Source organism: Poecilia latipinna, unplaced genomic scaffold (genome assembly GCF_001443285.1).
Source record: "Poecilia latipinna isolate Pla-1442-1.1 unplaced genomic scaffold, P_latipinna-1.0 Scaffold572, whole genome shotgun sequence".
Taxonomy (NCBI): domain Eukaryota; kingdom Metazoa; phylum Chordata; class Actinopteri; order Cyprinodontiformes; family Poeciliidae; genus Poecilia; species Poecilia latipinna.
This window is the reverse complement of record NW_015113188.1, coordinates 363,037-386,574: the sequence shown is the minus strand read 5'-3', so window position 1 is coordinate 386,574 and position 23,538 is coordinate 363,037. Positions and strand designations below refer to the sequence as shown.

Sequence of the window (23,538 nt, the reverse complement as noted above, 5' to 3'; positions counted from 1 at the left end):
GTCTGTCTATCAAAAAAAAAAAAAAAAAATCCAGATCATGACATCATGATCTGAGCTTTCCTCAATTGCTTAGAGACAATAACCATTCTGTCGCTTCTGATTTTGAAGATATTGACAAATAAATCTGACAGATTCTCTCGTTATTGTGGCAAACAGAAATGTTTTCGGTCATTCCGACTGACCGAAAACACATGAAGTTTGGTTGGATTTACTTTAGAAAAAATATGTATTTTTATTCACGGCATGCAAACCTTTGCTTTCAACTGCATAATCATTGTCATCGTCTCGTTGTTCCAGGAGTTTATGATCCCCTGACCCATAATCCTGCACAGCCATATGATCGAAGTGGGGGAAAGGTTATTTTCTTCTAAACATAATATTGTTGACCTTTTAGAGTGTAGTGGCACGTCAGATGACCAAGTACCCTAAAAGCACTTCACTGATGCTATTTATAACAACCTAACAAAGCTTCAAGGACCCCAGTTACAGGGATGATGATAAAAAAAGCCTTGCACGTAACAGGGCGCTTTGCTGGTACTGGGAAGTCAAAAGTTCTGAGTTCAGTGTCGGAAAAAATCAAACACAACTCTCTGTGCAGTCAGGAGAGTTGGACATCCTCAGCTAATCTGAGTTCAGATTAAATATGGCGGTTGCTCATATAGTTGAGGGTACAAATGAACACTGTGTTTGGGTGTTTCACACTCAGTTCTCAACTCTTGAGACAGACACATGAGGAGACCTTTGACCTTTCCAGTTAGACTTCAGGATGCCTTTCTTGTTGCATTAATCCTCAAAATTTTACAAGGACCAAACATGGGGACGTAGCATTCAGTTTTTATGCTCCTCTAATCAGGAACAAACTTCCAGAAAACTGTAAAGATGCTGAAACACTGAATTCCTTTAAGTCAAGGCTAAAAAAAGACAACACCTGCGTAGCGTATGGATGTATATCTGCTTGATGATGGCATTTGATAAAATGTAATGTTTATTGCTTATTTTACAATTGGTTACAGTAATACTTTTATTGGTGTGAAGCACTTTCAGTTGTCTTTAGTCAAATCAAGTCAATAAACTTGACTTGAATCCTCATGGATTTAAGTCAAGTCAAATTTCAACTGCCTTCATGAGGCGTAATCCGAAAGCAACTTAGAAGCGCTTCACTCAGCTGTCACACTCAATGTTTCTTAAGCTGAATGTCATAAATCCATGTCACACCATTGGTAACCCACCGGTTCTTGTGTAAAACTCCATTGCACGACTTTTGTTGCTCCATTTACGGGAACTGGCAGCGTTCCTCAATAACACCACAAAGTAACAAAAAAAAAATCTTACTCGGTAGTGAACATGACGCTATGTTTATTGCTGCTTCAGTGAAAAATATTACTTCTGACGGAACTGTAGGTCGATACGGAGGCTACATTTTAATAACGGGACAGTCGGCGGGAGACTGGGTTTTAATTCTGAAAGGAAAGCAGCAAAGGACAAAGTTAAGACAACACAGGCAATGAGGAGTGCTTCACAGTCTCTCTTTCTCTCTTTGTGCAGTTTGTTTCTTTGTGATCTTCACAATTGCTCCAAAGGAGGTTTTAGGCATTCAAATACACAAAAATATCACCGCAGATACGTTGTGTCTGCACACCTAGTGCTACAAAAAATAATAAATCCACAAATTAAAATAATTAACACAGACAAACCCACAGCGAGCAGAGCTGTCGGTTTCTACCACTGACAGGAACGAATGTCCAGCTTTAATTCTTCCCAGGGTGCATTTCAACTTCCAGTCTCGGAGGTTCAGACCGGCCCTCTGAGTAACGTCATCCGGTGCTTCCTAACTCCATGTCCGAAGCTGCTCCTCTTCCTCGGCTGACGCTGTTCAGTCAGGACTCTCCACAGAGTTTCCTCGTCGTCTCACTGGCTCTGGCAGACGGTGGAGCCGCCCTTCCCCCCCGCCGCGGCCTTCTTGCGCCTCTTGTTGAGGAGAGGGTTGCTGGATGTGTCGAGGTCCTTGATCTTCACCTGGTCGTAGTCCACGCGCATGGTCGCCAAGGCGCTGGTCATCTCCTCCTGCGAGAGACAAGGAGGAAGGGCTTGACTGTGGTTTTCGAGGTGGCAAACAAAGAAGTTAATTATTCTGGTACTTTCTCAAACTGGAACTAATGTTTTCCCTACAGGAGACAGGAAGACATCCGTTTTTAAAAGTGCACAGTCACATTAAATAAATTGGAACAGACGTACCGAGGAGTTATTTGTTAGATTAACAGCCATGTTTGTGAGTTAAAAAATGTTTAAAGTTTACAGGAAATGTGAAAATATCACTTGATAGCTTTTTGTTATCAGAAGACTGGAATATTAATACCTAAACACCAATTACAAAGTCTTTAAAAAATAGTTTATATACAATTTTATTAGTAAATTGTTTTTAAACCCTGTGTTTTTTGTTTTACTATTCACTGTATAATTATGCAATATTTTTTTGCTCTGTCACATAAAATCCAAGTAAAATGCACAAGTGTTACATGATGAAATGTAAATAATCATTGCAAGGCAGTCTAGTAGCAAAAAACATAAAAAATAAAAAACATATGCAGAGAAAAAATAAGAAAAAGTGGACAGGCTGAGCCCAGATCCCAGGAAAGCTGGTTAGTGTTGATGTTAAGATGGGGAGTATTTTTATAAACCGGGTGAAAGGTCAAAGGTCTCTAAGCCAAGGTCAAGAGAAACTGGAGTCTCAGAGCCTTTTCCAGTTCGTCAGCCATGATCCACTCAGCCTGTACAAAAAGAATTACAATATTTTCTGGTTTTGCACCTCTATGTGCAGTTTGCCTAATTTTTACGCAACACAGCAGTGGTTAGTTGCAACACAGAAACCCATTGTGAGCTTCTCATTTTAAAGAAAGGTCTATTCACTTTTTATCACTTCAGTCATGCACATTTAGTTGCTTGTGACGGAATGTGCAAATCTACACTGGACATTTTGCTCAGTCGAATCAGGCCTGTGTGACTCTCACGGAGCGTCTTATGTCTGTGTATAACAAACAGAGATAGCTGGAAGGAGGCCATGACTAGTGTTAACAGAACATATTTAAAGAAAAACGCTTCCTCTTCCTCCACCTAGTGGCAGATGAGGAGTGTGACAAAAAACTTAACAGGAGTCGAACTCTGTCATCTAGTTTGCTGTTTTTCTGCCAATTAAATTTTTAGTTAAACATAATTTATTAAATCAAAGTCTTTGCAGGTTTCACCAGCTCAAATTTGAAGATCATTATGAATAAAATTTAAGAACTTGTATCATGACAGAAATTTACTGAAGAAAATATATTTTTGCTATGCTCTTTACAGCCTTCATTCACCCCTACAGTGGCAAGCTTTTTTTGCACATAATGCACATAGTCTTGTATAGGTTGACAACAGAAATGAGCCAATAACGAAGACAAACGTTGCGCAGAAAAATGGCGACAAATTTCATGACAGATGCAAAAACAGCTAGCTAGCTAGCAAGGGTATACATATTAGCAGCTTTAGTTTTTAGTTCAGTCTCTAGGTTGTAATGGCAGAGTGTGACCAGAAGGTGTCAGTGTTGACAGTTCTCCAGCTTACCTTCACATCCTCCCACAGCTCCTTTTCTTCGTTCAGGACCCGAGTGGTGTGGAGCGGAGTGGAGGGAACCATCATGGACTGCTGCAGAGCGGGAAAACACACACAAACACTTACACACAAACTGAGACACACACATGACTAATGGGAGGGGATTTACATGGTCAGCTGCTTACATTGATCCAGGGGTGGTTGGTGAACTGAGTGATGGTCATTCTCTCGTTCGGGTCCGTCTTCAGTAGCTGTTGGATCAGATCTTTAGCTGGGGAAAGAAAAGAAAAAAAAGAAAAAAAAGAAAAACGCATTGTCATTATTATAAGGTTAATAGCTGCAAACAAGTGAATTATTGTCTCTCTGGGAGGGGCAGTGTGGCCTACTTCTACAATTTCCATAAGTAAGGCAGAATCACCTTACAGCTTGAGTTTGAACAAAACCATACACCAACGTTTGGAACAAGAAAACTTGCACCACAGACGAAGCTGGAGCTGCAACTACTGGGCTGGTTACAAGAAGGCACACATGAGAAAAAGCTGAGGGTTTTGTGGCGAGATGCTGTACACATCTTGTAGCTCAGCCTGCTGCATCCAGGGCAGTAGAGTTTGAAGCCGCCCGTTGAGGATTTCTGCATTAGCAGAACCGGCGAGTCAAACTAATCGGAGCGCAGAAAGAGGCTGGGGTTGTAGTTGGAGATCACACTCCTTTACACAAAGCAGCACGTCATTTTGAATCAGAAGGAACGTGATGTTTACGTCTCCATTATTTTTTTAAATTAATTTAGATCTAAAAAGTGTGGCTTGCCATTGTATTCAGCCCCTCTTTACAAAGTCGCCTTCTGGCGTCTCTTGTCGGCTTTACACAACCAGACCTATTGGCCCGTTTTCAATAAGGCCTCTGTGAAGGTCAGTTTTCAGGAATTTTGCAACAGATTCTCATTTTGATTTAGAAGTTTGACTAGGCCATTCTAGCTCATCAATATGCCTTGGTCTAAACCAGGGGTGGCCAAGTCCAGTCCTCGAGAGCCACCATCCTGCAAGTTTTAGAAGTATCCTTACTCCAACAGACCGGGATCAGCTCTACAGAGGCCTGATAACGAGCCAGTCATTTGATTCAGGTGTGTTGAAGCAGGGATGCATCTGAAGCTTGCAGGATGGTGGCTCTCGAGGACTGGACTTGGCCACCCCTGGTCTAAACTATCACACTACATGTATTTTAAAGTTGTCGTCCTGCTGGACGGGGATACCAGGCCATCCTCCTCCATCTTAACATCAACACTAACCAGCTTTCCTGGGATCTGGGCCCAGAAGCTTCACTTCGGTCTCATTGTAAAAGAGGACGTTCTTCCAAATGTTTGCTTTTCACGGCTTGATGTGAACTGAAAATAGGACTTCTTATGCCTTTCTCTTTTCCACTGTGTCGTAAAAGCCATATTTTGAACCTGCAGCCCTCTTCAACTGAATTAACTAAACATTTGGAATGTTTTTCTCTCCAAGTCTACAACTAATGCTCAATTTTGGTAATGAATTATTCTGATGATCTGTCTATTAATCACATAAATACATTTGTCACATTCTGCAGATTTTTCGTCGAACCGCATAAGACTTTTTGTGCAATGTCAGAAATACATGAAAAGGTGCAAGCAAATAAAAAATGTAGCTCCTTTTGTTGAGAAGAAAAGCCGATTACTGCGTGTAGTGCAACAACATAGCATTCCTTGTAGCAAAAGATGCGTCTGCAGCTGAAAAATACTTCTAATATCAACATGTGAAAAGCTTTCTGCTTGTCTTGACGTTAATACAGTGTAGGGCTAATCTGATTATTATGTTTTCCATTTACTGATTATAAACTGCATAGTAAAATGTGTTTCACAGGAAAATTTCTTCTGTGAGGAATTTGAACCAGTTGAGGTTAAAACGAGGTTCTGAGTGGAACATATTTAAAGAAAAACAGCCTATTTTAAAAATGCTAAATATATATGTTTTTGTTGTTTGTTTTGTTTTTTACAGTTTTGGCTTAATTACGACTGAGTAAGTCGTTCTTTTAGCAAATTGACTTTGTTTTCTTCAGTTAGTTAACAAGTAATCAATTGCTAAAGTAGTTGATTATTTTACATCTCCACAGTGTTCCTTAATCTTCTGGATGATGGTTGTTCGCTAACAAACATTTGGGGCCTTCAAAGACTACACAAAGTTGGAGTCTGTCTACATATTTGGTGACTTATGAAAGCAGTTGGTTGCATTAGGTTGTATAATTGTTATGGAAATGTATGGTACACATTTTGATTATTTGTAAAAAAAAAAAAAAAAAAACTGAAATGGGTGTGCTATTTTCATTCTATGTCATATTATGCACAACATTGTGATGTACTGGAGTGTTGTTATGGTTTGGGGATTGTAAAAACAAAAATATCAACTCAAGTGGGATTTAAATAAGAAAAAAAAAAGAACAAGGGGATTGACTCATCTGCTGTCATTGTTGGGTAAAAGGAGATCAGCTGGTTGAGGTCGGAAAAAAGAAAGACTAGAGACGAGACAGATCGTCTGATAGGTTACGAAGGCCCGATGGTTTAAGCTGAAGAAGACTGAAAACCTCACGCAAACCACGCAGAACAACGGGCCTGTTTTTATTTTGAAACCCACAACAAAGATGCAAAGCAGTCCGATTTGTCAAAGCTGAGATGTTATCTTGTCCTGCATGTACGGCCGCCAGTCACCTGACTAAAGTTTTCCTCTGTGTGAATTAGTAGGTCACCCAGTCAAGCTGCAGAGTCACTCTGTGCAGCCCCACGGTTTCCTGTTTCTGGTGCGGCTTGCTTCAGAATAAGGTCAACTCCACACAAAGGTGAGAGTAATAGGTTTCATAACCTTCCTTAAAACTTCGTTTGCTCGCTTTAGTAAAAAACTGACATGACTAAAGATATAGAATGTGCTGTTTTACGTAGGAGAAAACCACAGAAAAAGAATCCTTCAGGGTTTTTTTGTTCATAAACTCTAATTCCCTGTCTAAGTGTTGAGGATTGTTTGATCTGCGTGTCCTCTCATGTTCAGGTGATTCCGGAGGTTTTTGACTTTGTTTGCCACAGATCCACTTTGGCGTTTGAACTCCTACCTTCCTGTGACACGTCGGACCACTCCGGGTTAGGGAACTCGTACTGGCCCATCCTGATCCTCCTCTTCATCCCGGGGGAAATAGCTTGGCCGGTGTTGGAGTAGAAAGGAGGGTAGCCGCACAACCTAGTAGGGGAGGCAAACAGATACGAGCGTTTTTTAATCTGCCTCCGATACACTTCTGTATCCACAGTACTTTACAAAAGTAACCATTGCCTTGATTTATTATTTTTTTTAACCTTTTGTAACATTACATACACAAATGTTGTGCATTTAATTTGGAACATCACATTGTGTGGTGCGTTTTTGTACTTTGACAGCTGTGAGCTATACTGTAATTTAATCCCACAGCACAGGAAGCCCTTTGTGACATTTGTCTCAAAAATACAGGGCACGGCAGACATGGTCGCATGAAACCAAGGTGGAAATTTCTGGCCTACATGCAGAATGCTACTTGTGGTGGAAGATTAAACACCAGCCTGAATGCATCACCACCACAGCAAAGCACGGTGGTGGCAGCAGAGGACGGAGTTCACCAGAAGATAAATGGGAAAAATAAATAAATACAGGGAAATCCCAGGAGAAAACATCTTAGAGGCTGCCAATGGAATGATTCAGATCGAAGGGAATTTATGTTAGGACGGCCTAGTCAAAGTCCAGATCCAAATTAGAATCTTTGTCAAATCTGAATGAGAAATTCTGGGGGGAGAAAAAGAATGGTCAAGATGGATTGTCACTAGGTGTGGTAGAGACAAAACCGAAAGGACAGGAAGTGAAACGGGGGTTCAACAAAATATCCACTGGACGCAAACGCACGCCACATTTTCCAGATCTTTATTTATTTGAAAACAGTTTCATCAAGCGAAAAAGCTCAACAGGTGTATCTATTATTGGAAAGCACAGCTTAAATCATCACCACCCTCACCCCAAAGAAACCCCTGACTCTACCGTCTTTCTACTTACAGGATGTACATGATGACGCCCAGAGACCACATGTCACACGACTTGTCATACTTCTCCGGACCCAAAACCTCAGGAGCTTATCAATGATAACACACCAAAACATACACACAGAATACATAAAACAGTTCACATTATCAGACAGAAAAAGATGTTTGTTTTTTGTTTGTTTTTTTGCTTTGAAGCAACAACTCCAACTCCTGATATCATTTTACACATCTCAAACACAAAAACATAAAAAGAAAAAAAAAAAAAGTCATGAAACCTCTTACCCACATAGTACGGTGTGTAGCAGGGAGTCTGCAGGGGGTTATGTAACGTCGTCTCTTTCGCAAAGCCAAAGTCTGTCAGCTTCAGCACTGCGTTTTTGGCTTTGGTGGTGTACAGCAGGTTCTCCGGCTGGAGACGCGAGCAGAGAAGTGGACGGAGCCAGAGATTAGGATGCGTTTTTTTTTTTTTTTTTGCAATTTGGAGGTTCCCATCTGGATACCTCTACGCACCTTGATGTCTCTGTGGGCGATGTCGATGTTGTGGAGAAACGAGATGGCGGTCCCGATGTCCCTCATGATCTCAGACGCCTCTGGGAGGAAACACATAAACAGACTCTCTCAAACCAGAAGCGGATCGGGTACAGCAGGATATGAGGAGATGGAGCGGAGGCCCGCTTTGGTTTTAACCTGCATGTTCGGTGGAAGTTTCACTTCCTATTTGTACCGGCGCAGATGAAGCCATGTGACCTTACACTGTTTCACACCAAAAGATTTAAAATAATTTAAACTTCACACATGAGTTTTTTTTTTTTTTTAAAGATGACTCAGAGTGGCAGCTGCATTCTCGTGATTTAGCTTTAAAGAGGCGCATCCGATGCTTTCGGCTGAAGTGCATCTGACTCCACGGATCTGTCCTTTCCTGGGTAACGCCGTCTAAGGAGAGAGAGTCTGATGTGGTCGTTTATTCTCACCTTTTTCAGTGAAGGCCTGGTCTCCTCTGGCCTGGATTCTGCTGAACAGCTCTCCTCCTTCCATACTGGATAAACAGAGATCAATACATGACGGTTAGTTTTTCACGAACAAAATGACAAAGTCCAATTTATTCCTTAATAGACACCGAGATTGTGTATTTTTTTTTTAATAACCAGTTTACTTTAAAACAAAGAATTTTAATTGATTCTACTGATTCTAAATCCCTTGAAATCGTTTCTTTAGTAGCTCTAAAAGATACTGGAATAAGATGCGTGAAGGAAACGTTTAAATCTGTTTTTTTTGTTGTTTTTTTTTTTTTGGCGTGGGTTTCCATGGTGAAGCAGATGCATTCAAGTAACATCCCAAGTGGGTCTCAGTGGTGTAAGTAGGACGGGGCAATAAATCAATAACACTGTACATACACAAAATATCATCAAAAAATACGTCTGGAAAAATGTTCAACTAACTCACTCGTTTTTTGGTTACCTAGCAACAACCGTTGAGTAACTTGTAAAAAACTGCTTAAAAAAAAAAAAAAAACAACAACAATGGTGTGGAGTGAAAAGTTGTGAATAAAACAGGAAATGTCACATCAGCAGTTTGGCTGTATTTCATATATTTAAAACAAAAAACTAATTCATAATTATCAATATCGACTGATATGAAACGCTTATTTCGTGACAGGTTTTGAGGCATATCAGTTAAATGATTTTAAAGTGATCAACCAAACAAGCTATGAAATGCTGGTCACGTTTGAAACTAAAATAAATGATAGAAATATCACCTAAAATAGAGAATGATGAGTAAGCATATTTTGTGTGCTTTACTAAACATTCTTAAGATACAAAATTTCAAAGTTGTATCGCATTTTCTTGTTTAATGTCTGTAGCTTTGTGTCGTATTTTGATTTGCTTGAATAGTATTTATCAAAGTTTAAAAGAAATATTCTGATTGGATAAAAAAAGAAGAAAAAAAAAGACCTATCTGTGATTGGCTGGTATTGTGGCTCATTTACATGAACTTTACCAAGCTGGAAGCACAAACAAACACTGTGCCAGGCGTGTTCCAGAACGAGCATGTAGATTCATACGCTGCACAAGTTCAGCTTGAAATAAAACAACAACACACATTTTTTGACGCACCGGCCTCGTCTGAGCTTATTTTCATGAGTCCTTCTTTCCCCTTGAAGAATTCACTCCTCCTCGGGTTTCACATGGCATCTCTGCTAAGATGAGAGACTAAATATAGAAAGATTTTATCAAAGCCCCTCAGCTTGTCTATAGTGTGAGCCTAAAACTCTCCAGTCAGTGATTGGAGGAAGGCACCTCTGTCCTCATACGGAAAAATAAGATTGTTTTGTTTGTGGAGTGCCAGAAAATGCTTTGCAATGTAACAAGCATCGACTATAGAAGCATAACATTTTCTGTGGGTTTCTCTATAGTGGGAGTGTTTTTCAATTTACCAGAAAATGATGACATTGGGTCTTCAACATTTATCTTATTTTTTTTTTCTTTTTTACAAAACTTATACTGGTCTGGCGATCACCAGTCGGAGTCGATTCATGAAAAACCAGTAGATTTTAATTGATGGCAACACGTTCTGGAAACTAAAACGTCTTAGACAATGATCGACCTCGTTTACCACCCACGATATTTATTGACGTTTTCAGATAACGTTTTACTCAAGGATTACTGAACTCATTTACAGTTTTATTTTCATTTTTTGATTCAAATCATTCCCAGCATTGCTTGAAAGTTTTGAGGGTAACGTCACCAAAATGTTCCAAGATCAGTTAAAAGTCTGCTCTCCCCCACTCAGTGACTGATACCTGAAACTCCCGTCTGCTGCTGAGCAAAGTGTGTCCATTATCATTGCTGGGTGGATCTGTGAGCATTAATGAGAGTGTACTTTTTGTGGTTTACAGATGAGCAGATAGGTGAAGGACAAGTGTGACTGTGAACGCGTTTTGGTCCACTATTTGCAGTGTCCTCTCAGCAGGGAATCTTCTTTTAGTTGCAGCTATGAAACTTAGTGAACAAATTAGAGCAGCTGTAGCCGCTCTCTACTTCGTCAAAAATAACTAACTTATAACACACACACACACACACACACACACACACACACACACACACACACACGCACACACACACACGCACACACACACACAAAATGAGCAGATGTGAAAGCTGATGCTGTTTAAATGCTGACATTTTGGGTGGTGACTCTGAGGACAGTCCTACTGTAGATATGCACAGAGAAATGGGAAGTTTGACAGGAATTAGCAAACTTTCAGGTTGACTGATGACAGGTGGACGAAAGCCCAAAAAAAAATTTCTTTTCCAGTCAGCGAATGCACCAAATTTAAGCACTGCACTGCAAAAATCACACGTCTCAAAAGAAGTTAGAAAAAATATAGAAAACAAAACATTTTTCCCATGTTATAAGTGAAAAAAATTGCCAGTATTGAAGAATCATTGCCTTAAAACAAGCTCCTATATATTTCTGAGTTACTTTTAAGTTTTCTCTTATTTCAAGTGTACTAAGATATTTCCACTAAAACTGCACAAAAATATATATATTTTTTGCAGCTTATCACAACATAACATGAACATTACTCTGCAATGTAAAAGTTGTTACTGAGTGAATAAAACCTACATTTTGTGTTAGATTTGAAGTCAGGGAGATCACAGACTTATAAGCCAACAGAAACTGTAAAACAGTATTTTATATGTGAAGACGTGTCTACTGTTCATTTAGGGTTAGACAGAGAAACAACTTAGATAAAAGGAAGGGTCCATTTTGTTTTAAAGCTTTCATCACCTGCGTGTCATAAATCAGGCTGGATTTTAAATAACTATAATCCTTTAAGAAAACTCTGAGTTGGGGAAAGGAGCTACATTTTCAAGATGTACACATGAAGACTGCTGCTTTAGTAGTAATGTTAGTTTGCCATCATCAATAATACAAAATACTAAAGACAGTTTAAAATGCCAACCACATTCTCATTTAGTTCATCTCTAAAATCTTAGTAAAACTAAAGTGATATGGCCTCTACTTCTGATATAAATAATTATTGACTCTTCACAACAGGAACACACCTTCATTGTTGCTCTCATCGTGTAATTATGTTTTATAATTCTCAAGCTGAAATCAGAATCAAAATTTGCAGGGCTTAGCTTTACAGAAAAACAAACCGATATGCTAAACATACAGCACAGATGAGATAACTAACACAAAACAGGTTGCTATGTCTGCACATAGATTTATTAAATGGAATTCTATAAAAAAAAAATAAAAAAAAGTGAAGATTTACAGGCTTGTACCAAAAGTTTGTATTGTTTGGACACTTTCTACCCTGCAGAGCTCTCCTGGCCCGTTTCTGTGCCTGAAGGAAAACGAGCTACTGAAACTTTTCTTAGTCTGATTCCTCTTTTGAGTTCAGAGGTAAAAATGTATTGTTGACTTGGAGCCTTATCTAAAGCTGTCACGGCCCGACGGTGTTAATCAGCGGTTAAAGGTCATGAAGCGACAGTGGAAACGATACCGGGCTTTGATAGGCCTTCACTCACACGCCTCTGAATCAACAGCGATACAGCATTACTCAGACCTTTAAACTTCACACCTCCCTACACACACATACACACTCAGACAGTGAGAGCACAAAAAGTAGCAAAGAGCTGCGGCGTAAATAAAAGTGGTTACAATGATCAGCTGCTGTGTCAAGACGGTCATTTCCCTTCAGTCACTCCCTCCCTTCTTTTGATCTCTAAAATTATGCTTAACCATCAAAACCAAGATGGGATGGGTTTTAGTTGTTTTAGTAGGGATAAGTTCTCTACTCTTGTTGATAAAAAAAACAAAACGACAACTATCTTTTCTCACAGATTCCACACAGTGTGAGCGAATCGAAGGTAGTGGGCCTCACGTCTGGAAAGACAGCCATTTGCTCTTCTAGAAGAGAAGGGGATCTACATGAACTCAGCGTAAAAACATGAGAGCCGCAGGCCTATCTTTAGATTTTTGGTCTGGGATTGTTAGATACAGGAAAGTATTTAACTCTGTTGCCATTTTTTAAAAACCTTAACCAGCTAGAGTAAGATTAACATGATAAAATCTTCAAACTTTAGCAAACAGAAATCCTGCCTCAAAAAAAAAAAAAAAAGCCCTTTCCATGACTTTCAGCTGAGGAGATACGAAACTACATTAATACAATACTCAGCACTGTGAAAAAAAAAAAAAAAAAAAAAAAACTCGGAGAGTGTGCTTGGGCTTCAAGTTACAAACTGACGGGCGGACGTTTTCATTCACGACTTTGTCAGAGAGCAGAATCTGTGGTCCATTCAATTACAACGAGTCGTTCTGGTGCTGAAGATGCAAACCAGCCCCAGACCATCACACAACCTCCACCATGTCCGACTCCTGCTTTTTTCTGAAAAGCTGTCAGTTTTATGCAAGACATCTAACGCCCAGAAACACCAACTTTTGTCCTGTTTACTTTCTCATAAGTTTTGGGAATCATCCAGCTGTTCCTTTTGATCAGAGTTGTTTTGTCATGGAAGCCATTTTTGCAGAGACTCTTTCCTAATGCTGAATCATGAACACTGACATCAACTCAGATGTTGTTCTGGATTCTTTTGCGACCTCTTCCATGATTCATCGGTCTGCGTTTTGAGTATTTTTTGGTTGGCTGGCCACTCCTGGGAAAGCTCCCCAGTGTCTCATGTTTGCTTCATATGTTTGGATTTCTACAGATTTGTGGTTAATGACAAGTCTACGATTTTGCTTTACTTTCAATTTTTCTGTCTACTGTGAGCCACAATGGCTTCGGTTGCTTCTTCCCTTAATAAATGAAATCATAATTTTAAAACTGCATCTGTGGCATAAAAATGTGTTTTATTGTTTAAAGTGTGACCAAACAAACAAACAAACAAACAAACAAACAAACAAAAAACGCTAAAGTTAGAAGAAATCTGTTACGGAAAAATACATATCACCATACATTTGTCATTTTAAAAAACTTCTAAATTGTGACTTTATTTTATTACAAATATAGGATGTGTTGGTGTGTACAAAGCTGAGTTAGGTCAACATTTGTAAAGTGTCATCCTACCACTCCATGATGATGAGCAGGCATTTCTTCCCGTGGTGCATGTTCTCGTACAGACTCAGGATGCGAACGATGTACGGCCCACCAGACACTCGCCAGTGTAGCTCCACCTCCCGTCTGGCTTTGGGACTGTCGTAGAGAATCTGTTGGGTCAACAGACATGGAACAAGTGAGAAGCACTTCTTTAAGTTATTACTAAACGCCTATGAAGATGGGTGCAGATGCTATAAATGTAGAAAAGCCAGGTGTCCCTAAGAAAGACTGAAAACAAATGTGAATAAAAAATTGAAACAAAAGTCTGTTTTTGTCTGATTGCTTGTTTCTGTGGGTATAAGATCTAATGCTATTATTATTAGCAAGCTTTATTTTGTCACCGTCTCTTAAATGTCGCTGCATTTAAGGGGCAGTGACATGTTGGGGGACAACTAACTCTAGATGGACTAATAAAGTTTTAGTGGTAAAACAGGCCAGTGTCATCAATATAATGCTTAAATTCTCACAAATAAAACAAATCAGTGAGACTTTCAGCTGCTTCCATTCACTGCTAATGGAAGCCTAATAACTATTTCCTGTTACAGTCGTTCTGAGAAAGTGGGTTGCTGCACACAGATTGGAGTTACAATGCTGTTCAGAATCAGAGCAGGTGTAACTGTAATTATCTAAATGCCTCTAAAAAATATGTTTTGTGAATGTAACTTTACTGTGTTAAATCAGTAACTCATCATGTGTTGCTTTTAAATGCATTGGTAGGTCTCCAAGCTGCTGTTCTCACATGTTATTCATGCCTTCTTACGCCTCAGAGGGAAAAATCATGAAATAAAAATTTTCCTTAAAAAATAAAGTGCATTCAAACTAAGGGCTTTACCAGAAACATGCATAGATGAAAATTGGTATGAATTGGTGAGAAAAAGATTACCTTAGTAAAGGTTTAAATTTAATGAACTTTTAGATGTGGGGAATTGTTTTGTTTTTCTTTCAGTAGAAATTGTCATAACAAGAGAATGTAATTTCCACATGTCAAACAGAAATGAGATAACTAGTAAGAACTCAGCTTTTAATAATGTGCTGTAGGTAGAAAAACTTGTTGTTGCTGCAGCCAGCATTAACTCAAGGCAAGATGGCTTCAAAATTGGTTCCTGTAGTAAAAGACTGACCCACATAAAGCAGCTAATAACATAAGGGTCTAACCTTGGGGCCAGCCCAAAGGAAACGGAGCAGCAGAGCGAAAACATGTGTGGTTTCAAACTGTGACTTCCTAAAACCTAAAACTAAGAAACAGGTGATCAGTCAATGCTTGCTGCTTGCGTGACAAGGTTGGTGTGCTGGGTGTTTCAGTTCTTCACCTGTGTTTTTTTGTTGCTGTTGTTTTAAAATATTGTTGCCTTTCTGTTTTTGGAAATGTGTGCGCATTTCCAAAAACACATTCTTCATTAAAGTTAATGAAGTCAAGTGTCGCAGTACGCTTCCTAAAAAGTTTGCTAAACGGCCTGTTTAGCCCACAAGCTGAAAAGGCTAATTAGCGAGCGCTAATAGAAGCGCTCCACACGTCAGCAGTACTGAGCTGAGCATGTGTGTCGCCTTTAAGGGCATTCGTTCAGATGGTTGGGTGTGTTTGACATATGCAGATGCAGGACGCGGTCACCCTCATTTAAGCTCACATGTAGACGTACGCAGCAGGTGTTTGACTTGGACGCCACATGCAGTCAGAGAGTATTTTTGGGTGCACCAGTGATGGAGTGATATGCCGTTCACAAGGCCAAATAAACTGCAGTTCCTAACACACACACAGTTTGACTGAGTAGCAGGTGGCAGACACACAACATAAATCTGCGCTGTGTTAAATGGCGTCGAACTGTTGAGGTGACCCAAGAGCGAGCGCAGTCTGCCAGCAGCGAGCGCCTGCTTCGGTAACGTCTTTACTGCCCGGTTCTTCGTTCCATATTCCCCTGTCTGTCTTCACTTCTCTATCTCTTTCGAAACAACAACCATAAAGGGAAAAAAAAGGGGACTATTTTAGGACTTTCACATTCAGCTACTAACGGAAAGAAAGGAAACTTCCTGGAAACCCCAAAATGTCACAAAACAACACCTAGCTGGTGTAAAGCCATGTTTCAGCTGGCTAAAGCTGAGGAGGAAGTCAAGAGATCAAGTGGAGCAGAGTGTTGAAAGAAGAAGTTGAGGATTTCCGCTGACTAAACTTGTCCGATCCAACACACTCTGTGTCTCATTTCTTTTTTAGCTTCACCCACTTGAGGCTGACTTTGACAAAAAAGCAGTGGGCAGGTTTTGTTTCTAATTGTGTTCTTTATGACTTTATGGCTTCAGTCTGAGCAGCAGGTTTTTCCTTAATTTCCTGGATAGGAAGAGATTGGGGGGCACGAGGGGGGTTGGAGATAATAAAACTGAATTAAACGCACCACAAAAACCGGGGGGAGGGGGGAAGCAGAACGTTGAGCGAATACGACGAGCTAATCTCATGATGGACTTTGAACACATAAACCAATCAAAAACGTCCCAGCACTCAAAGCCGCCTGATTTGTGTCAGGAGAGGCTTAACTCGCACCGAGACGCACGATTTGCCTGATCACTTCGCTCGTTTTAATTGCCCCGATACGTCTCAGAGAACCTTAATTACACGCATGCACACACTACCACACGGAGATGTTTACGCGCTATTAAGTATCGGCACGGTTCGACGAGGCCGTGTGTATAGCTTCATAAAGCTGTGGTTTATCTTTACAACCTTTTACCAATAAAGCAGGACTCATAAAGTGAACAACAAAGCGTGGGTTGAACATCCGATCTGTGAGGGTTGATTAAGCAAAGAAAAAAAAAAAAAAGAGAGACAGGCCATTCACAAGTCTTGTATAGTCAATACAAAGACTTTTGAAGATGTTTAAACCAGGTTTAGGTTTGGAAGATAATATACCGAGCTCTGAACATCATTGTTCAACCCATCATCTGAAGGCATAAAGAGTATGATGAAGCTCCAAACCTAACAAAGACATGACTGCCCACCTGTATATCTCCTGGAAACCCCAGGACTGTCCTGGGTGGACAGTCATGTCCGGCAAGAAGAGCAATAATCAGAAAAGCAGCCAAGAGGCCTGAAGTAACTCAGGAGGAGATGCCGAGATCCATGGCTCCGGTGGAAGAATCTGTCGATGGTACAACTATTAGTTCGATTCTCCACTGATCTGGATTTTATGGTCGAGTGACGAGAACAAAGTCAAATTTGAAGAAGTTGTAGTCCAGTTTAAGGTAAGCCAGGTAAAGAAGCAGAAATCCAGGAAGACAATCTGAGGCTGTAAAAGAAAAGGTACGAGGTTCACCTTATGACAGACAACTCTAAACATAAATTAATGTTTATTCAAAGTACCGTATTTTCTGGACAATAAGGGTGTTTCCACACCTCATAGTCTGGTACACTCGGTTGAACTGGGAACCAAAATTGTAACCTTTGTTACTATTTCAGTAGCTGCGGTTCGCTTTCGCATTGCACTATGTCAAACAATACAAGCCAATTAAAAAAACCTATTCCTCGCCCTCGAACTAAAAAGTTCAATCTCTAGATGTGCAGAACTTGAGAGAAACATACGGCAAATTACATGCAGCTGTAAATATTGTAAAAGGTGGTTCTGAAAGGAGGCTGAATCCAACTGCGCACCAAGATTGATTTTATTTTTTCTTCAAAGCTTTAAAAAAAACATTTACAGAATGTGCTTTCACTTTCAAGTCACAATTATGCTGCATCCTGCTTTAGTCTTCTAGTGTTGGTTAATCCCAATGAATTACATTGGGATTGAAGTTTGTTCTTTTAATGTAAAAGCACATTGTGGGGAAAAGTTTCAGGGGAATAAATACATCTGCAAGATGCTGAACGTAAAATTTCTAAAATCGGTTTAAACAGAACCATCAGTGAATAAAATCTGGCTCCATCAGCTAAAGGCAGATATATGAATAACTCACACTAAGAGAGACTTTAATTTCTTTTACAGGAGACTAGAAACAGCTGTCATGCTCCTCTTACAATCTCCTGATGCGCTCAACCGAGATGTCCTTAAAACCTGGGAGACTGATTAACTTGTTTAACAAGACCAACTACTAACGGAGAGCATGCAAGATATGAAACAGCAGCTTAGGAAATATTGATATTTTGCATTTGGCTTGCAGCACAGCCATAAACACAGCTACCTCTGCTATAAAGAAGGTCTATCCTATTCATAGAGACCTCTAAAATGAAATAATTACCGGCAAGATTTGTGCTTAATGGCGGTGCTCAAAAGGCCATCCAAACAGCACGAGGAACCCTTTGTCCTGTCGCTAAGTGAGACAAATCTGAGTTAAAAGACGACAGTAACCGAATTACATTAAAAGGAATGGCTCCCGGCCAGCACTGCCGTAAAGTAGATTAGACCTATATCCATCTATCACATTTAGGGCTCAAAGTAACTTTAATTTAAGACACAAAATGGACGACTCTTTCGAATCCACCTTTGATCATTTCTACTCCAATTCTATTTGTTTAGAGGCAAAAGGGGGAAAAAAAAAAACCTTCACCTGAACCCCGTCAACCTAGTTGACATTGCCACCACAACATACGATGGTAAAATATCTCACATCTATACAGTTTTTTTTTTTTTATACCTCCAAGAGGTGTCAGTAGGTGCAGACTAATGTGCATATGAACGTCCTTGGATAGACATTTGACAAATGAGAACAATGAGACATGTGACATCGCTCTGAGTCACTTGCCTCGATGTTAAAGCCAATATAAATGAGTGTGAGAGGCCTGGTCTAGGCGAATATCTGTCTGAACAGAAGGGGCGCCTTATGCGATCCGTCAGAGCAAATGAAAGATGAGCTCTTGGGGCTGCCTGGCTCCCAGACGAAGCCAAACCACACACCACAGAGGGAGAGCTACATTAGAAGCGTGTGTGTGTGTGTGTGTTTGTCTCCATCATTTTCCTGTAAAATCTTTACATTTCTTATGATAACTGCACAGTTTGTGATGTTTTCTCACACTTTGTGTCACAATGACCCTCTGTGGGCTCACGCTGATGAAAGCTAAAATCTGCCAATCATGAAAGCTGTTACGTGATCAGACAAGAATTCGAGGAATTACACAACGCTGCTGTTAAACCTTGATAACATTTCATGCGAACAGCTCACTTTATCAGTAGGAAATTCGCCTTGTAGCCTCAAATTTTTAGGCAACATGCATTTTATCTCTCTCCTCACGGATGTTTGTTTCTGCCACAATATTTTGACTTTAGCATGTCATCTGTCGGTCGTGGTCTAATTTTATAAATTTTTTTTCATCTTTTCTGAGGCTTTCGAATACACAGCAACACAGCTGCTGCTGGTTTTGGTCACTCAGACAGATTACAATAAGCCTGCAAATCTCTGAGCATCTGACATTGTGCTGACAGGTGAGAGGTAAGTGCGGTGCACACGTGCCTGACTTTAAGCGTGCGCTATAGTTTCCGCTGCTCACAGAGAAAGATATCACCATCAAACTGCACGCATCTCTTTCAATAAGTGATATCACAAAGTGCTTCACGGGAGAACACCGACCTCACGTCTCAAGTCTGAGGGCCACTGAAGGTTTGTCTGCATCTTAGCACAGGGAACCGCCTCATCATAGGACTTCAGAAACCTGCCAGGGACGTTATGGGTGCAGAAACTCTCCGATATAAACCTAAGGAAGAGCTCTAACTGGAAACCAATGCATCAAGATTGAAGTCACATGTGAAAACTTGGTGGATTTTCTCAGAAGCCTGGTAGAAGCATTTTGAACAACTTCGTTAAGACCTTTTTGTGCGTGAAAAACACATCTAAGCATGATGAAACAAAAGCATGAATAATTGTTCTTCCATTCAGAAGGCGAGTCAACGGAGCTTACTTTGGCGATATTTCTCAGAGGATAAAAACAAGAACAAACCAGAGACTTGACATGTGCATCCAAATTAAAAACCACATCAAAGTCTGGTAAAGATCCACGAGGTCCAAATATCTCCTTTATCAACACATGGATATTTCTGGTGCAAAAACAATTATTTAAGTTTTTCTACGTTTAACGAAAGAAAACTGTCACCCTCCGCATTAACACCGTCTACGCACACTAAGACTGCAGAGTTCAGACGTTGTGCAACTGAATATCATTGCATTGCAGTGATTAGAGATGTCTTTAAAGACAAGTGCATTAAACACAGAGTGACATTTCCTGAACATTTGCATCTGTTCCTCGGATAAGTAGATCTTCTCACTTCAGACATGTAAGCAACTTACAAAAGTTACTCACACGTCTAGAACTTTTTTGTGATGTTACAACAAACTTCAATGTATTTTATAGGAGTCTCAGAGGTAGGCCAACAAGTTTGTGGACAATTGTGAACTGGATGGAAAATGATCCATATATTCCAACTTTTTACAAATAAAAATTGAACAATTTAGCATGCACTTGAGTCAATATTTTGCAGAGCCTCCTTTCACTGCAATTACAACCGCAATTCTACTGGGGTAAGTATTAACTTAGTTTGCGTGTCTGAAGTTTTGCCTATGCTGTTTTACAACATTGGATGATCCCAGCCTGATTGGACAGAAAGCATTTCTGAAGACTTGCCACAAATTTTCAATTGTATTCAGGCTTGGGATTTACATAGGCCATCCTACCTCACAAACATAGTTTGATCTATATCATTCAATTGTAGGTCTGACTGCATGTTTAGGGTTGCTGTTCCACAGGAAGGTTAATCTTCAACCCATTCTCAAATTATTTTGCACCCTCTAACTGGTGAATTTAGCTTCATCCGTCTTCCCGTGAACTCTGACTAGCTTCCCTGTCCCTGCTAAAAACCCCCCCCAAAAAACAAAAACAAATAAGCTGCGGCCACCATATATCATCATGTATTTGTGGCAAAGTATAAACAGGATTTCTAATGGCTTTCTCTTCACAGATATTTACTTCTTCCCACTCTTCCATAAAGGCCGGAGTTTTGGAGCACATGTCTAATAGTTACCGTGGGTCCCTGGGATGTTTCTTTCTGCCATAAACCCATAGAGATAAGATGCCTCCCTAAGTGGAGACGATGTTATCTCACATAGCTCTGGGTTAAAGAAAAAAGGAATAAAACAAAACGTCAACAACATGTGTAAAATCTGAGTCAGAAGTCTTCCATATTATTCATTTCAAAAGAAAACGATTAAAAAGAAAAAAGATTGTAGTTATTACATAATCAAATAATAGGAGTGATTGTCTAAGGTGTCTATTGCTGCAAGGACTAAAACATAAATAAGTAAAAACGATCTTTGGTCAGTATTAGTCTCCTTCCCACAGTTCTCCAGCTCAGCATTCTCCTCTCCCAGCTGCTCCACCTTCCTCTGATTAGCTCATGTGGACTCGGTGTCACTCTTCACTCCTTCCTCAGTTTATAAGTTCACTGACCTTCGTTGTCCTCTATTTGTTCCTCCCCTTACTCTGTCCTGTTCTCCTTGCAGACAATCAGAAAATTCTCTCTTTTATTAAAACTCCGCAATGCTCATCCCAAGCTTCTGTCTGCATTTTGTTCCTGCTCTCAACACGCAAAACATGACAGTGCTGGAAACAAAGCCGTCCTAACCACAATCAGCTGACAAAGTGAAAGGAAATGTTTAAATTAATTCAGTATTAGGTCGTCTTGATTCTATTTCGGTGAGTCTGAGAGAAAATACTGCCCTTTCCTTAAGTTACAGTTTCGATAAAAAAGTGTCAGATGGTTCTGATGCCATTACAAACCAAAGTTGGTATATGATTTCTAGTAATCTGGAAAAGCAGTTTCACTTATTTAACCATTAAATTAATAGCGACTTTAAATCAAATGTTAGTTTTTTTTTCTGTGTTTTTCATCTTCCGGCTTATCTATAATCTTCATATATTTATGGCATTCTAAATTTGAATGAAATAGTGAAGAACACTGGCCACATTTAAATATCCTCAAGAGAGTAAAATGTTGCTGGGTAGGGATACATGTCTGATTATGTGTGCTAATTGGGGCTTCACAGTACACTGTGAAGCTCTGCTGTTGTATGTCGACTGATTATTTTAGGCTAGTTTAACTAAAAGAAAGCAAAGTTGCCTAAAGCAAAGTGTTGTGCAGCGTCTTTTATTAAAGAGGCTAGCTTCATTATTACAATAAATAATGAAATTAAATGCATCAAGCAGTCTGTTTGTTGTAGCTGCATGCGCCTGTTGCACTACTGATTCAGCAACAGATAGATCTAATCTAAAGTAAAACAGCTAAACCTTTTAAAAACTGACACACTGATGGTAAACAACATGGAGCGCAGTGCAGCTTTTTAAAAGTACTTCATTTAAGAATAGCACACCTTTTATCTTATGAACCTCTATGTGTGAGTCAAACAATAATCTTGCCCAGGGCACCAGAACAGTGAAAGTCGGCTCTGCTTGGTAGGTTTAGACTTGTGCCATGCTCCTTCTGTGTTCGGATGACGGACTGAGCAGGAATCTGACACACATTCCAAGCTTGGGATATTATTTTCTAACCACACAGATATATTGTCCTTGACATGTCTGGTGTGGTCATCATAATGCCACTTGTTGTCTAACAAACATCCATGATCTGAATAAAGAAGGATATATATATATATATATATATATATATATATATATATATATATATATATATATATATATATATATATATATATATATATATATATATATATAAATTAAGAAATTACCCAGATTAGTATTTTGTTTACTCACTGGGTGACTTCTGAAGGCAGGTTGTTGCGCCATATTTTATTTAGGTGGCCACAACTACAAAAGCATGCCACACTTTTCAGATTTTTTGTTTTTGTTTTTTGAGGGGGTCGGTTAAGATGTTTGGTTGTATTGTAATGTGAAGTAATTTTAGGGTTATAACTGCTTTTAAAAGCTAATAATTGTTCTGGGCTCCTTATTTTCCCAAGAGTACGAGTATTTCTAACTCCAGAAAAGTTTTTGATACTCCAACAGGTTTCTCAGGCATTTAGGACAGAGTTAAAGGAGAAACTTATCCATAACAGTTTGCATGAAAGTACCAATATGTAAAAATATCCTGAGATAAGATGTTAGTATTGGAATAATTGTGTAATACTTCATAAAATCATCATGCTATGATTTAAAATGTAAGTGAACCGAACAGAGCTGTCATTTAAACACAAAATATAGCAAAAAAATAATGTTTTCAAAAACTTGAATTTGTTAGATGCTTTTCATTTCCAAATAAATCTGTTAAAGAAAGCTTCAAAAATGTCCTTACTGTATAATGACACACTTCCTGAGCTCAAACAAACCTCTCCATTCTTTTGCATATCTCGTTTCTACAACAAACTAGCAGATAAGTGTCAGGTTACTTCTTTACCTTCAGAGCGCACTTCTCTCCGGTCTTCTTGTTGAAGCACTCCAGAACCTTGCCGTTGATCCCCAAGCCCAGAACCTGACTGGAAACCTTGTAGTCGTCAGTCACTGCGTTGCGCTTTATCTCCAGTTTGGGATAAGCGGGCATGGGGAAGTGAGTGGACCCGGTGTCGGTGCCCTTCGTGTCCTCGGCTGGGAGCGCAGCTGGCGGCTGCTGCTGTTTCGGGTTGTCGGCTGAAGGTTCCGATTCGGTTCCATCGGTCTTTGTTGACTGCGGCGGTTTTTCCTTCCCGTTACCATTTTGAAGCATGATCGCACCCGGCTTGGAGCGAATCTAAGAGAAGTTGCTTGATGACTCTCGCAGGTCACCGCGTAAAGCCGACAGGTTCGGAACCCTAACCACTAATC

At 39.7% G+C, this 23,538-nt stretch overlaps 1 protein-coding gene across 1 annotated transcript; it reads right to left on the bottom strand.

Moving 5' to 3' along the window:
* Positions 1–1,339: 1,339 nt before the first annotated feature.
* Positions 1,340–23,440, bottom strand: mapkapk3 (MAPK activated protein kinase 3). Its single transcript, XM_015041874.1, has 10 exons — positions 23,135–23,440; positions 13,731–13,870; positions 8,620–8,684; positions 8,159–8,238; positions 7,931–8,057; positions 7,662–7,737; positions 6,700–6,824; positions 3,771–3,856; positions 3,598–3,678; positions 1,340–2,064 (listed from the first exon to the last, which is right to left on the bottom strand). The coding sequence occupies exons 1-10, from the start codon at positions 23,438–23,440 to the stop codon at positions 1,909–1,911; spliced, it is 1,242 nt and encodes a 413-aa protein (XP_014897360.1). The 3' UTR covers positions 1,340–1,908.
* Positions 23,441–23,538: the final 98 nt, after the last annotated feature.

Bases quoted from the DNA above. Each gene is read 5' to 3' on its own strand.
- mapkapk3 (XM_015041874.1), bottom strand. From the start codon at position 23,440: ATGCTTCAAAATGGTAACGGGAAGGAAAAACCGCCGCAGTCAACAAAG. The intron at 8,685-13,730 runs GTAGGATGACAC...CTGTTTATCCAG, and splicing joins CTGCTCATCATCATGGAGTG to TATGGAAGGAGGAGAGCTGT. The intron at 3,857-6,699 runs GTAGGAGTTCAA...TTCTTTCCCCAG, and splicing joins GTCCGACGTGTCACAGGAAG to CTAAAGATCTGATCCAACAG.